The sequence below is a fragment of the Pteropus medius genome, unplaced genomic scaffold (genome assembly GCF_902729225.1).
Source record: "Pteropus medius unplaced genomic scaffold, Ma_sr-lr_union100, whole genome shotgun sequence".
NCBI lineage: Eukaryota > Metazoa > Chordata > Mammalia > Chiroptera > Pteropodidae > Pteropus > Pteropus medius.
In genome coordinates, this window is record NW_024354886.1 from 758936 (window position 1) to 774690 (window position 15755).

Consider the following 15755-nt stretch of genomic DNA (forward strand, 5'->3'; position numbering starts at 1 on the left):
AGGGTGTTACAGACAGAGGAATTACATTGTAGAAAGAGCAGGGGCTTTGAAAGTGTGTGGGGGAAATTACACACAATTTGATTTAGAAGGTAGGGAGAAATGTCCTTATATTTTAATACATGTTTTACTTTAGCTGTATAAAAGATCGACTTAAGGGAACTCCATACTTAATCAATTTGGAAAGTGAGGAATAATGAGACATGATTAATTTCTCCTGAAATTAATTTTCTCATTTCTTTCTCCCTTCCTCCCATGACTTGAGTTTTTATTAATACCTGTTTTTCTCAGAGTAGGATTCCTGGACACAGACCATAGTATTCTGCAGGTGCTTAATAAATGTGCATTGAGTGTACTAGATAGTGGCTTGTAGTGTGTGCAGCTCATGCATCTCGAGCAGGCTTGGGTTCTAGCAATGGTGTAGCCACTTGCTATAAATGGCTGGTGACTTTGGGTGAGTCCAGTGCCTCTCTAGGCTTTCCTTGCCTCATACGTAGAATAAAGAACGAGAATGGATTGTTTCTCAGTTACCTACAACTCTAAAATGGTGTATGAGTCTAATCCTCCAATTTTATAAGATCAGTCTGGCTCAGTATAGAGCCCTGGATGATACAAATATCTGAGCAAGGAAAGTAAGAAGAGAGCCATGATTGAGCTCAGGGAGCACAAAGGAGAAACAGCTGAGAAGCATCTCACATCTGTCAACCTTTTCCCAGGAGGTGACAGCCTGAGCCTCATAGCAGAGATAGCTAGGTCTAACTCCTAAACACTTATACGCTGAAGTCAAAGGAACAAGCTGCAAGTCTAAAAAATGGGAGAGTGGAGAGAGAGGAGGACAATGAGTCAAGAAAAGAAAAATAAAGTGAAAGAAACAGGCTAACACAGGAAAGGGGCAACAGAGACACACTGAAAGATGAGCAAATTAGATAGAAATGGAAAAAGATGGAGGAAGAAAGAAAAAGCCCAGCTGCTGGGAAAGCAGAGAGGGGAGATAAAATCCAATTAAGCCCTGACTGGCACCACATAGCCCTTTCTAGGGAGGACCAAAATCAGGAAGCTGATGACATCTTTTAATGAACAAGAGAAGAGGGAGGAAAGGGTGGTGAAAAAGGGGACTGATGTGTGACCCTGATATACATGATACCCTGTGAGGCTGAGCCTGGTACAGGACAGGTGCTAAAGATCCAGAAAAGGCCGCCCCCCCACCCCAAACTGAGTCCTACAACAAAGCTTCCCCCAGGTATGTCCCAGGGCAGCATGCCTTCCAGGCATGGGTACAGGCATGAGAAAGAGTCTAGATTTGTCGTCTTTGTATCTCCCTAACCCAGCACCACTCCTGGAACCCAGCAGGCACCTATTTAAAGGGTTTTTTAAAAACAGAATCCTGTTTCTCTGAGTATAAGCTCCATGAGAGTAGGGATTGTTTCTTGTCCTGATTTATTCACCATCACTGTCCTCCAACACCTAGAACAGTGCTGATATATAATAAATATATGTTGAATGAATGAGTGAGCATGGAAGTAATAGCTGTACTGTGCTGTGGATTGTGAGATGTCGGTGGAAGGGGTCTGAGATGGCACCTTCTTTTTGCTGCAGTAGATCTGCCATTTCTTCTCAGGAGGCAGTGCAAACACAGCTTCTCGGTTTTTGTCAGTGAGATCCAATTCATCCTGCAAAGACAACAAGAAAAAATATCTGAAACCCAGAGATGATTCACATTAGAATATTCGGCCCTTACAGGAAATCACAATTCCCCAAAACCTATCCCTCAGTCTACTATCTTCCTCCCAAAGAATATCAAAGTTATGATAGCACAATTCTTTCTCTGCTAGAACTACAGCCCCATCTCCTTGCTTCAACCCAAGCCTGTGCTGCTTCTAAGCTTCTCCTACTTCCTGTCCACCCTATCTTGTTTCTGCAAATCTACCTTTCTCTTCCAGTTCCTGACCATCTCCTACAATGCTTTGCTAGCCCTTTACCTTCTTGCCCAGAGTTTCTTGTTTTCCTTCTCTGTCCTTTTTTGTTTTTCAATTAAAATTGGCATTCAATATTATTTGTATTAGTTTCAGGTATACAGCAGAATGATTAGACATTTATATAATTTACAAAGTAACCCCCTTCCAATTGGTCTAGTAATGATTTGGTGCTATACATAGTTATTACAATATTATTGACGATATTTTCTATGTTGTACTTCAGATCCCTGTGACTATCTTCCAACTACCAATTTGTACCCCTATGTTCACTGCAGCACTATGTACAACAGCTAAGATATAGAAGCAGCCTAAGTGCCCATCAATAGACAATTGGATAAAGAAGTTGTGGTATATATATACAATGGAATATTACTCAACCATAAAAATAATGAAATCTCACCATTTGCAATGACATGGACGAACCTAGAAGATATTATGCTAAGTGAAATAAGTCAGACTGAGAAAGACAAATATCATATGATCGCACTTTTATGTGAAATCTTCCCTGTCCTTCTTAAACTTGTCAACACCATAAGTCAAGGCAGGACAATGAAAGGAGTCATTCTACGGATCCTGTCCTTGCTCCTATCCTGACATTCCAGTCTCTCCTGAAATTCTCTGGCTCCCCTAACCTCAGTGTGGGTCCCAGATAAGGAGAGCTGGTTAAAGTGAGGGTCTGAGCAGCTCTCCTGGCAAGAAGGGGACACCATACCAAGGGAGATATTGATCTGCTTCCCACAGAGGTGTGCCTGCCAGAGGCAGCCTCTCCACCTGCATGACACCAGGGACAAGGCTGTGCATGCACAAGGCTTGGGGCTCCACCAGACTAGCTCACACTTTCTGAGGAGTAGAACTGAGAAGTTTCTGACATCATCAAACTTAGAGTAATTCTATGCGTAGTTTGGGGTGACTTTATAGGTTTGGCTATGCTGGATGGCCTCTAAAAAGCTCTCTTCTTTAAGATTCTTCTATGATTCATGAGTGATGCTCATCGAAAAAACGAAAAACAAAAAAATAGCTAATGTGCATGGTGAACATAGTGTGCTGTGAGTTTTTTTGTTTTTTTGTTTTTTTAAATCAAGAGCAAAATCCACATTCAGACAACAAAGTGAAATATCACCAACCTTTTTATCTTCAGAAATGATAAACAGTGAAAGTAATATCCAAGAAAATATAAGGGTTTTAAATATCAAAATCTATACTCTTTTTCCTATACTTTAATTCAGGAGAGATCACTTAAGACTTTCCTTCACCTAGGTCAGAACAGTCCAATAGAAATACGATGTGAGCCACATGTACTTTAAAATTTTTCCAGTCACATTAAAAAAACTAAGAAATAAGTAAAGTTAATTTTAATAATATTTTATTTAACCCAAAATATCTAAAACATGATCATTTCAACATGTAATCAATATAAAATATTATCAGTGAGATATTTTATGTAAAGTCCAGTGTGTATTTTACCCTTACAGCTCACCTCAGTTCAGACCAGCCACATTTCAAGTGGCCGTTGGCCTCATGTGACCAGTGGCTGCTATCTTGGACAGCCCATAGAAGGTTAATTTGAAACAATGCTCACAAGTTCACCTGCTTTTGGAAATAAAGACTCCAGCATAGCTAATGCTAAACAAAGGTTCTTCCCTAGAACTACTCTCTGCATATCCCAGGAATGTCCTTAGTCAAAAATTCCCAAAGCCTTGCCTGAGGTTCCTGTAGTATTTCTTTCTCCATGGTCAGAATCAGAAATAAAAGGTAATGTTTACTTATATTTCCCAACACAAACTCTGCATTTCCTCTGCTTTGTTTATATAGTTAGTTCCACTCAGATTGCCCTCCCTGCCCACTCACCCTGTGGACCTGGATAATTCTCAAGCTCAAAGTCAGCCTTCTCCAGTAAGCCTTCCACAGACTTTCTCAGGTAAAAACACCTCTTCCTTCCTGCACTCTAGAGCAGTTACATTCAATGTTGCATTGTGGTTATTTATGCACCTGTCTTTTCATGCCACTGGTCTCTGTCACTAAATCGATTGGCCATTTCTTGGTGATTTCGCTCAGTCCAGGTAGCCCATGACTCTGTGAACCATTCACTGCTTACTGAATCTCTATCCTGGTTTCTTCGACAGCCACACTCTCAGGCAGTCTTTCCTGCTTTGCTCTAGGTTCCTCTTGGGATGACGTGTCCCTTGATGACTTGTCTTCTCTCTTACCATCAAATATTAAAGTCCCTCAGGGTCCATCCTGGGTCCTTTTATTTCCCTAGGTGAAGTCTTCTCAATCATTCCCAAGGACTTGGTTATCTCATACTCTCGCAGACCTATATCTCCCACCCACCAGTTTCCTAAGCTCCAGATCCTGGGACCCAATTGACTCTGATACCTATCTGCTTTGATGTTCCTCAGGTACCTCAAACACTGATATAGTGTTGCTCTGTGCCAGACAATATTCTAAGGCCTCAATGTTTATTTATTAAACTTTAAATAATCCATCTTACAGATGAGGAAATTGATGCACAGAGAATATGCAAACTGAGTTAATCATCTCAGACCCTTACACCTGAGTCTCTGTTGGCATATCCCATCCTGTTCAGGGCCTAACATCTACCCAGTTACTCATGTCATAAACCTGGGTATTCCTTGATTCCTACTTATTCACCAATCCCAACAAGCCCTATTAATTTTCTCCTAAATAGCTCTTGAATTTGTCTATTTCTCTCCATCGTCACGGCTAACACTTGTCTAAACCACTATTCTCCCTAGCTTGGACTGCACCAAGAGCTTCCTACCAAAACCCTTTTTCAACAGAGTACCCTGAATATTTTAGAAAAGCAGATAGGGTCACTTCAAACCCCTATCTTTAAACCCCTATGTTTAAAGCTTTCAGTGGCTTTCTGTCACCCTGAGGATTGAATCTAAAATCCTCAGATATTCTCATTTTTATGGTAACTCCCAAAAGGACCCAGCTATTTTCTGATTTAAGACCCTCATATATGCTGTTTCAGATCTCAGTGGAAATGTCATTTCTTCAGGGGGCCACCATAATCCCCATTCAGGAATAAAGCTCCCTGCTACAGTCCCACAGGCCCCCTGCATGTTCCTTTTCCAAACACTCACCACGCCTGTCATTACTGGTAAAGATCAGTGTTCCCTATTAGACTTCACCTGCCTGTTGGTTTGTCATTAAATCCCCGGCCCCCATAGCACCCAGCACATAGCAGTTGCTCAAGAAATATTTTTCATTTATTTAATCAATACCTGACACTAGTCTCCTGCAGACAAGATTTCTCTGAATCACCCTCGCTTTTGCCAAAGTATCCTGCTCACTAAAGATGCTCAGTAAATACTTGCTGAATAAAAAAGCCAAAAGGAATACCTGTCATCACATCTTTTCAAAACCCATGCACTCTGTTCAAGAAAACATACTTGTCTGTGATAATATAGGAAATACTTTTGATGTTTGTTCACATTTCCTAGCATAGAGCCCCTAAATCCCTTGGAATTTCCTGGGTGATAGGAGCTTCTTTTCTTCTAGTAAAGTGACTCCTGGTGAAATCCCAGATAGCTTCAAGATGGGAGCTGGCTGTCAGAGAGATCAAGCCTTAATCAGAAGCTGAGAACTTTGAGCCTCACTTCCTAAATTCCAGAGAGAGAAGAGGGGTTGAAGACTGAGCTAAAACTTAATCATGCCTACATGAGGAAACCTCTATAAAAACTCTTCAATGATAAGGCTCAGAGAGCTTCTGGGTTGGTGGACACAATCACAAGCTGGGAGGGTGGTGCATGCCAAACCCCACTGCGACAGAAGTTCCTGTGCTTGGGAAAGCAGCCTTACTGTCCTTACCATTCTGGGCCTTATCCTATGTCCCCTTCATCTGGATGTGCATTTGTATTCTTTATAATATCCTTTATAACATACTGGTAATGTGGTAATAGTAAATAAAGTGTTTCCTGAGCACTGTAAGGCTTTCTAGCAAATTTTTGAAACTGAGGAGGAGATCATGGGAACTCCTGAGATTTGCAGCCAAGTTGAAAAGAAGTGTGAGTAACCTGGGGACCCATTACTTGTGATTGGTGTATGAACTGGGAGGCAGTCTTGTGGGCCTGAGCACTTAACCTGTGGGGTCTTTGCTAACTCTGGGTAGTTAGTGTCAGAACTGAGTTAAATTATAAGACATCCAGTTAGCATCCGCAGAGAATTGGAGAATTGTTTGGTGCGGAAACCCACACATTTGGTGTCAGCAGTATTCTGAGTTAAAAACAGATCTTAGTATTACTAACACCATTAGGACTCCAAATGTTTTTCTACACTAGTAAACACTTAGTTCTCTCCCACTCCCTCTGCCATCCTGAGGAAAGGTATACAGCAGAATGACAATGCGTTTTCCTGAGCCTAATGCGATGAGGAAGGTAGATAACATTTTCACATAACCTGCACGATCTCATCTTATAGAGGTCTTGTTATTTGAAAGGCTAGCTGGCCTTAATTAAATACATCTATTATCGAATTCAAGCATGATAACCCATGCTAAACCACACCACATGTTTCTCTACTGGCCAACCACAAGAATGAGTGGCCAAGAGCTCATGGTAGATGAGCCTGTGCTTATCACTCTGTGCCAAGGGTCAGGTCTGGGTCCTTGGCACTAGTCCTGCATCCCTGATCGGGGACTTTCCTTGGTGTACGGGCTTTGTCTCTCCATTAGACATCCAAAGAGAGGAATCATGCTTCTTTCCTGTTCTGTCTCCGTGTGGTCAGAGTATGAATTTTTACACACAGGGGTTCCCTCAAGGTTTAGTGTTGCTCTGGACTTGCAGGTATCACAAAGAGTGAAGAAGAGCTAAGACAGTATGAATGATGGAGCTTCTGTCTGCCCCAGGCTACACATGGGATAGAATCATCCCAGACCCAAGCCAAATTTCCAGTGTGATATAGGCATCTCTACCTCCGTTTCTCTAGCTAATCATCTCCTGTTCTGCAGAACTCAACCCTGTCTCTTCTTCCTGTGTCTGAGATCAAAGGATCCCAGGGAAACTCCAGAGAGCAGAAGAAAGAAGGGTGCTGCCTTATTTCACAAAAGCCTGGACCTGCCCCTTTCATAGTGGCCTAACTGCTGCCCCCATGAGATCTAGACTCCCATGGAGATATGAAGTTAAGTCCATTCTTCTGAGGACACATTTCATGGTGTCCATCCCAGTGAGTGACTCTGTTTCTCCCACAGAGCTGAGGTATCCTGGTGGGGGGGCACCTCAGCCCCAAGCAGAAATTCAAAAGATGGAGATCCCAGCATGTGGTTCCCTGCCCTCTGTTTTGCTCTGTCTGCTCCAGCCATTCCCCACCCCCCACCCATTTTCAACGCCCTCCCTTCCCTGACCCCTTACTCACCACCAGCTCTGCAAAGCGGACATTAAGCTCCTCTGGGTTTGGGATAGGACTAGAGAACTCCATATACTGCAGAGGGTGGTTGTCCCGAAGGTTGATCTCAGGAAGGTCACTGCCCCCAAAGCAGCATAAGAAGCCCAGGCCATGGCGGCTCCTCTTGCGGGGGGCCATGGTCACTGCAGGCCAAGAGGACAGTCAACAGGCAGGTGTCTTAGGTCCTCATCGTGATCTGGGTGGGAGAAGAGAGAGCACAAAGTGGTCAGGCATGGCAGCCAGGTAGAGGGAGACAGCGGGCAATTTGCCATCATAACTTCTTTGCCCAATGGCCAGGAGCCATCAACCCAATAGCTATGCCTCTTTCCTCCCCCCACAGCTTCTCTGTTTGCTCTAGCTCCTTAAAGCTGGAGGCATTTCCTCCTCACCACATCCTCCAGTGTTTCCTGCCACAAACACTTTCAAATTCTCCCTCTGTACCCCTAAGAGAAGAGGGCTGTAGTCATGGAATGTGACTTCCAGGAGGCAGAGCTGGCACTCATCTCACCTCTCCATTACTGTCAGATGAGACTCCTATTCGCTATCCTCTGGCAGACTCATTTCTAGCAGGGCTCAGTCACTCACTTGATTCATTCTGGTATCTGGAGAAACATGCTTTAAAGGTTTCATCCAATGGGGAGGGAAGAATTGAGTTATTTTAAAGTATTGATTCTTAGCTGTTTCTTCTAGATTTGAGTCATTAACAGAATGATCAGAATGTCTCCATAGTCTTTACTCACATTGTTGCTAAAAATGTTGACCACGGCAAGGATATAGACAGACCTAGATGGCAAAGCCACCTTGTCTGGGAATGCCAAAAAACTAGTCATCAACACTGTCAGGGGACAGTCCTTCAAGCAGCTCTAAATCCATAAACGCATGCAGTTATCTAGCCCTCTTTTCTATAGGAAACTTTTCCTAAAGCCTCATGGAACTCGAGATGTGCCAAATCTAAGGCATTCCTTTGAACTAAGCTCTAGAACCTCATCAAAGAAAGATAAGATAAATGTGGCAAAACTTTTTCCCAGTGAACTTAAAATAACTTCTGGAGAAGTTTTCTAAGCCCTAATCATCTAGCTAATAACTTAGTCATCTGATCTGCCCTTTTCATATAAGTCATGATGTATTGTAATCATCATTCTAGATCTTTTTACCAGCTCCATTTTATCTTTCTTTATAAACTTCGATAAAGGCTTTTTAGTAGACCCAAGAGAGCCTCAAATAACACATTACACGAGGCTGCCTTGAATTATTGGTTATCTTTTATGTGTTTACATACTGGCTCTCCGCAGTTATAGTGAAAGTTCCTTGAAGACAGGGGCCATACCTTCTACTTGTTTGATACCTCCCTCCATTTCTATAGCTAATAAAATGCCTTGAACTTGGTGAGTATTCAATAAATATTTCTAACTCAATTATAAAACAATCAGTGGTCATGGAAAAGGAGGAGAAGGGACCTTATCAATTTGTTAAGAAATACTGATTGAAATCTCTGATTCCTAGTGATTGATAAGCTAACAGGAATCCTCATAGGGAACAAGAGGACAGTCTCAAAGGTGAGGGGAGAGGAAGCAGCAGGCAGGCTAACATAGAAATCCTAGTACATGGTGACAAAGACCTGAAATAGGCTGGCAGTTGAGGAAAACAAGAGAGGAAAAGAGGCTTTTGGTTTTCCATGGGACTTGTTAACCAAAGGCCAAGAGTGAGTGAGACAAAGCTCTGGTTTCCCAAGGTTGGGCCTACTAAAGCACCAACTCTGCAGCAGATAGGTGGACCGCCCTAAGAGTTCCCTGAAGTTGTCAAATTTGGGATGATAATGCACAGTGCAGACTAGGTCCTTTTTGTTTTACCAGCTTCCAAAATGCAGCTGCTGCTGGTGGGCAAGACTGCTTTGTTCAGGTCATGAAGTATGGGAAGAACACTCCTAGAGTCCCTGGTGAGATGAGGTTGATGGCATGATGGGGTTCTGAAGAGGGATGCACTGATATCTGGGAGTACCTGTGAACTCTCTTCTGCATTCACCTCCTCAACTTCTCACCCCACCCCAGCATCTCCTTCCTTGTCCTTCTCTGCCCTTCAGCTCCTGAGCCAGGCTTTGCCAGGAGGAATCATGGGTAGGGGTAGGGCAGCATACAGCTGGCACACCCTGTTGGTCTTACACCAGCTGTTTATAGCTGTGATTTCTCTGATTGGTTGGTGCCATACCATATATGCCATTAAATATTTTTAATGTCTCCTCTAAGTATGAAGAGTGAGGGGTAGTGGCCACAAGAGGAAGTATGAAGTAGACACAGACCTTCCAAACAGGAAATGCCTTCCTTACAGAGAAGGGCCTGAGCACCCAGGGGAGTACTGCTTATCTGCCCTTTTAAGGGGCAGCCTATTTGATAGTTCCTGGGTACGCTTATGTTCCTGAGGATGCCCTCCTCCCCGTGAACTTCTTTAAGTCTGTTCCTATCTCCCTTTCTTAGGTCCCCATCAAAACATTGAAAACTAAAATCACAGGCTTTCAGCTAGAAATTATCTAACTTCATGGAAGAGATGATAAAATTTAGGTCCAAAGAGAAAATGTCTTATCTGAGGTCACACAGGTTAGGGACATACCTGGGACTGAAACCCAAGACTCCAGTGTTCAAGTTCTGGTCTGGTCGCTACCTCACCAGAACGCATCTCCCACGTCAATGGCCTTTTTACCCAATGTCCCAGCTCCCTGATAGCCTCCATCCACTAGAGAAGATCAGTCTCAATAGCTTAGTTTAGAAATAGCTCTAGTCTCAAAGGTCGCTCTAGACCAAGAGGGGGTTATGGAGATCCCAAAAGCCACCAGACTCTCCACCATCAGTAGGAACTGCTTCCACATTCCACTGGCCCAATTTCTTTCTCACCCCTGCTCTAATTCTTCCTTTACTTCAGCAGAGTCTCTGAAGTCGAACTGGGAGTTGACTCCTGGCGTTGCCTTCCCAGGTGGGTGAACCTGAGAATGTTTCATGAGTCTTAACCTCTCAGAACCTCAGGTTCCTTATCTGTGACACCAAGATAATAATAGCATCTTTCTTGTCAGGTTTTGATAAAAGTATATGAAGTAACATAAGTAAGATGCTTGGAGTACACTGAGCACTCACAAAAGATGGGCAGCACTACTGCTGTGGCTTCATTATCATTATCGGTAGCAAGGTGAGCCTTGCCCTGCCCAGAGCCTGCAACCAGGGGCCCTTCTACAGGCATAGATGGGGTCACCAAGGCCGAGCATTGTAGGAACTTGCCCAACTAGAATTAAGAAGTTGCCTAGCTTTGCCTTCGGTAACTGGAAAAGCCTAGCTCCTCTGTCCAGTTGGAAAGCCTTTCCAGTTGGAAAGTCTGGACAGAGGAGCTAGGCTTTTCCTCAGGCTCTGAGCTACTTTTTGTTGGAAAGGCAAATGCTTGCTACTAGCCCTGGGCAGGAAGTGGGAAAGGTGGAGATGGTCAGAGTGATTCATTTCTGCAAAATCCCTTTACAAAGATGAGCAATGGAGGTTCCCATTTTAGAAAAGAATTGAGAAGTAATATAGGAAAACGGGAAGCAACAACGGAACAAAATCCACTGGACCTGAACTTTGGCCAGAGATATTTAACCCGCCCCTACCACCACCCATCTTTCTCTCCATGGAAATTTTCCTAAAATCAACAGCTCTATGCCCTGCATATCCTGTCTTCTCATCCCATCCCATTTTCCACCCTCTAGGGACAATACCTTCTAGAACTATTAATCCCTAAACACACACCAACCAGTCTGAGACCCCAAGACATCTGGTCACCACCAATTAGCCCTCCTATAACTCTCACAGGGGTCTCTTCCAGTCCTCTGGCTTCTGCCAGACCTCCCCCTCCTTCCTGTCACAGCCTTCCACATTGTGAAGAAAACATATTTCCTCAACTCAAGAGACCAGGGCTAGTCACCAGCCAGTTGTGGGTCAGGGAGACGTGGTGTTATTTTCTTGGGGCCTCAGTTTCCTCTCAGTGCAATGGCAGGATTGGACTGGAGAACTCCAAGGGCCCAGTAGGCCCTGACCTTTCACACTGTCTGGCTCAATCTCATTCCCAAAGACTTCCCCAGGGTCTCTTCTCGGCCTGCACTGAGCACTCCTCCCGCATTCCTCCCCAAGCCAGGAAGTACTTCCTATTACTAGAGTTCAGTACTCCCATTTGGTCTGTAAAGATGAAAATACTAACTCTTATCCCCAAACCCTGGGCCCCAGCCCTTCCTCACACCAGTTTTTACATTAATTAGGACTTCAAAAGCCCCTTATCATCAGTGCTTATTACTAAGTCATAACTAAAAGCAGAATAATATTAATACTTGAGACTTTGGTCTTTGCCAGACACTGGCCTATATCTACATTGCATCCCCATAAAAACTCTCTGAGATAGCTGGCATCATTTTAAATAAGTTATTTAAAGGAAAAAAAAATCCTTGTATTTCAGAAAAATTAAGTAACTTACCTAAAGACACTCAGTTATGGCACAGCTAGCTTTAAACACATGACTGTTTGACTAAAGCTATAAACCACTAAGCCATGGGGCACATGTCTAAAGAATGCCCTAATCTGATACCTGCTCAGAGATTTCTCAAGTGTTCTATACATTTAGACTCGAAAATTCATAATTAAGCACTTCCTATGAGTTGGGCCAGGTGCTTTCACAGCTCTGCAATTTCATTTCAGCTTCACAGTGACCTTGTAAGGTGGTTATTACGATTATCCCTCCCTACAGAATATGATACTGAAGCTTCAGCAGCTGTTACCTGGCTTGTCAACAACTCTGTGGGCTGCTAAGAGACAGGAACTCACAACTAAACATCCTGACTCTAAGTTCAGTGCTCTTATCACAGGACTAAAGCTAACTCAAAAACCCTTTCTTTAGCTCTTGGGACAAATGCTATATCTTCAGAGTATTCAAATTTCCTTCCTCTATCCCCTTTCCCTAGCTCCATACATGCAAGTAACTGGGCAAAGATATGCTATTATGTCTTTCCTTGGCCTCTTCCAACTGCTCACTAAGAGCCAGATACTGTGCCGACAATTTTGTGCTATATCTCATTTATTCCCTGCAACCCTCTAATAGCATGATTACCCCTTGTTACTCATGGTTACATTATAACTCCTAAATGCAACTTGTCTATCAAGCACCTTCTGTGGGGGAAGGGCCTGGTCTTTGAGGAAAGTGGCGTCAAACTTGAACACACGTGCTTTTAATCAGCTTCTAGCCCATGTACTGGACACGGACCTGGGCTGTGAGGACACTGGGGTAAACAGGCATGGTCTCTTACCTCAAGGAGGTCCCCTTCTAGGGGGACAGCCAGGGGAGTCAAGGCAGTGACAACATAGAAGGGTTAGAAAGGCAGGTGCTGTGGCAGCACTGAGAAAGCAGACCTGGTCCAGCCTGAGGGAGGGGTGAAGAGGAAGTCAGGGAAGTTTCCAGGAGAAGGTGACATTAAGCCAGTCTTGAAAGAGATGAGAGAATTAAGAAGGGGAGCAAGTGGTGGGAAAAGGCATTCTAGGCAAAGAGAACAGCATAAGCAAAGGCATGAAGGGAGAAACAGCATGGTGTGTGTGAGGCCATAGTCCTGACCACTGGCCTATTACTTTGTGGCTAAAGTAATAGGCAAAGGGAATCAACAGGGTATACAAATACCTTGGTTTGACAGTAGAGCTCAGGTATCCTGGGGAGCCTGTTCCTTCATCCTCCTCTCCCTACCTTGTTCCCTGGGGCCCAGGCCTGGGAATGGGACCCAGAGCTCCCCTGAGTTGCTGCATGGAACATAAGGAATGTAAACAATTTCCTGTTCCACAGGCAGATTACTCCCTATATACTGACCCTCTGTGTGCCATAGGAGGTTACCTAGGAAATGGACCCTGTCCCAACTTACCCAGAACATGGCTCCCGGAAGAAGAATCTCTGCTTTTCCACCCCAGGCTATACTACCCAGGCCACTGCCCACCATCTCCCTACTGCCCACCGACATCATATCTGCTCCCACTTCAAGCCTCTGAGGACCATCCCCTTATACTCTGTGTGCAGCAAACAGGTTTGTGATTCCTCACAACCCTATGTAAACACACTTCCACCCTGAAGCTGTCTGAATTATCAACACCCTACTCTACCCACGAACTTGGTTAGGTTCTGCCATAAAACTCTAATTATGTGATCTAAGACAAATTACTTAGCTTCTCTGAGCCTGTTTCCTCATTAGTAAAATGGGGAAATACTAATAGTACATACTTCATAGAGCTGTCATGAGGACTAAATTGGTTAATATTAGTAAAGCACTTAGAAAAGTGCCTAGTAATAGTAAACATTTTAATAGCTGTATAGATAGGCTACTATTAGAAGACACCTGGATGTTGACTGTATGCATTATAGAAAGTTCTCTATGCGAATGAATGAATCTTACATATTATTTGGGGAGTTGATAAATATTACAGGAGCCAATTCCAGCCCACAGCCTGTGTTTGTAAATACAGTCTGATGGAAACACAGCACACTCATTCATTTAAATATTGTCCATGGCTGCTCTCATGCAACACAGACCCTATGGCCCACAAAGCCAAAAATATTTACTACCTGGCCCTTTACAGAAAGTTTACTGATCACTATGTTATTAGGTTGAATTATATGTAACTGACAGTATTCAATTATGTTTAATCTACAAAATCAGTAATTTAATATGGTTCAACTTAGTATATCACACTAGCTCATCATGTGTCTAGTCTTACTCATTAAAATGAGAGTGTTATGCTCTAAATCATAATAGTTATAATTATCATTTTTGTTCCAGGTTTATTTTGAATGTTCACCCCACTCCTATAGGATAAATGTGATCACCTCTCCCCATCCATCTTTTACAGATAAGAAAATATGAGGCTCACAAAGATGCAAAGTATAAGCCTGGGACTCAAAGCAGGTCCCCAGACCCCATGTCTACCACACTGTCCGCACTCGGTGCAGAGGCTGCTGGGAGTGAGATCCATCTCCGATTAGGACAAGAAATGGAAGCATAAAGACCTCCCACCTCCCCACTTCTCTGTGGGTCTATCTCCCAGATAGTGCTCAAGTCACATGGTTGAGGGGGCCAGTTGTGAGTTCCCTGTCACTCTCAGGACAACCAAGACAATCTGACTTACAGTGTGAGCCTCAAGCAGGGCTGGGGAGGGGGCAGGAAGCACTTTAAAAAATAAGCAAGCTCTCTTTCCAGCACTGGGGGAGCTATTTCTAGCAGCCACCCAAATTATGGTTTCCCCCTCTGCTTTGGGAAAGACAAAGAAAGCAAAAGTCAACTCTCTCAGCCAGAGTCCCCTCTGTACAGGCAGTGGGGTGGAAAATGCAGAAAAGGGGAGAAAGGGAAGAAGAGAAAGGGGTGTCTTGTTGGGAAAGTGAAACTGAAAATTCCCCAAAGTGACATTTCTCTGATTTGGGGTAAGTGTGGAAATTAGGGATTTTCCAACATGGTTTTTTTTTATTTTAAGAAGATAAAGAGAATTTAGGTTTCTTTGTCTCACTGAAGCAGTAAACAAGCAGATAGTAGCTCTCCAAAGCCAAGCATTCATCTAACCAACCATCCAACCATCCATCCATCCATCCCTCCCTCCCTCCCTCCCCTGAATAATGGCTATGTACAAAGCAATTCCCTGGTTGTTTCGGATGGACCAAACATCAAATCCTAACCTCATTAGGTTTACAGTCTTGTTAGGACCCTGTCCCAACTTACCCAGAACATAAATAAGCACATGCCTGAACAAACAGGATGCAAGGAAGAGGAGGAGGTGTAGCTCCAGGCCATGGGACTGCAGGGAGAAAAGAGTGACTTATGGCTGGGTGATCTGTAATATTCACCACAGGAAGTGGCAGTGAAGCTGGGTCAAAGAAGAAGAAAGGACATTGGCATGTTCCAGGGGCGGGTCCAAGAAAGCATTCACAACAAAGGTGTACCAGAGGACCTGGCATTAAGACAAGCCCCAAGGTGAGTGAGAGGTCAAGGGAAGTATTTTTACCAGTCTAGAACATAGGGCTGAAATAGGTGCAGTGGGAAACAAGACTGGAGCCAGATAAAGGCAGGCCCTGGATGTCAGGCTAAGGAGGATGAGTGGCTGAAGGATGAGTGGTTGGCTTTTAGTAAAGGAGTTTGTGAGGCCTCATCAGAGTTGGGATTTGGATGGTTAATCCTGGTGGCACTGTAGGATGTAGATTACAGTAGAGAGAGAGAGAGAGACAGAGAGAAGTAAGGAGGTAGCTCCCTCTGTCTGAGTAAGAGTTAATGAGGCCTTGAATTGCCAAGAATGAAGAGGAGGGGATGGATGCCGGAGATGTCATGGAGGGTGTGCCAGCACCTGTGTAAGT

At 43.8% G+C, this 15755-nt stretch overlaps 1 protein-coding gene across 1 annotated transcript in view; it reads right to left on the reverse strand.

Moving 5' to 3' along the window:
* Positions 1-15755, reverse strand: part of DAAM2 (dishevelled associated activator of morphogenesis 2) — a 104507-nt gene that overhangs the window by 38249 nt on the left and 50503 nt on the right. The window contains 2 exon segments of the mRNA XM_039856141.1: positions 1578-1667; positions 7353-7578. Coding sequence (XP_039712075.1) covers positions 1578-1667; positions 7353-7520 — 258 coding nt within the window. The 5' untranslated portion in view covers positions 7521-7578.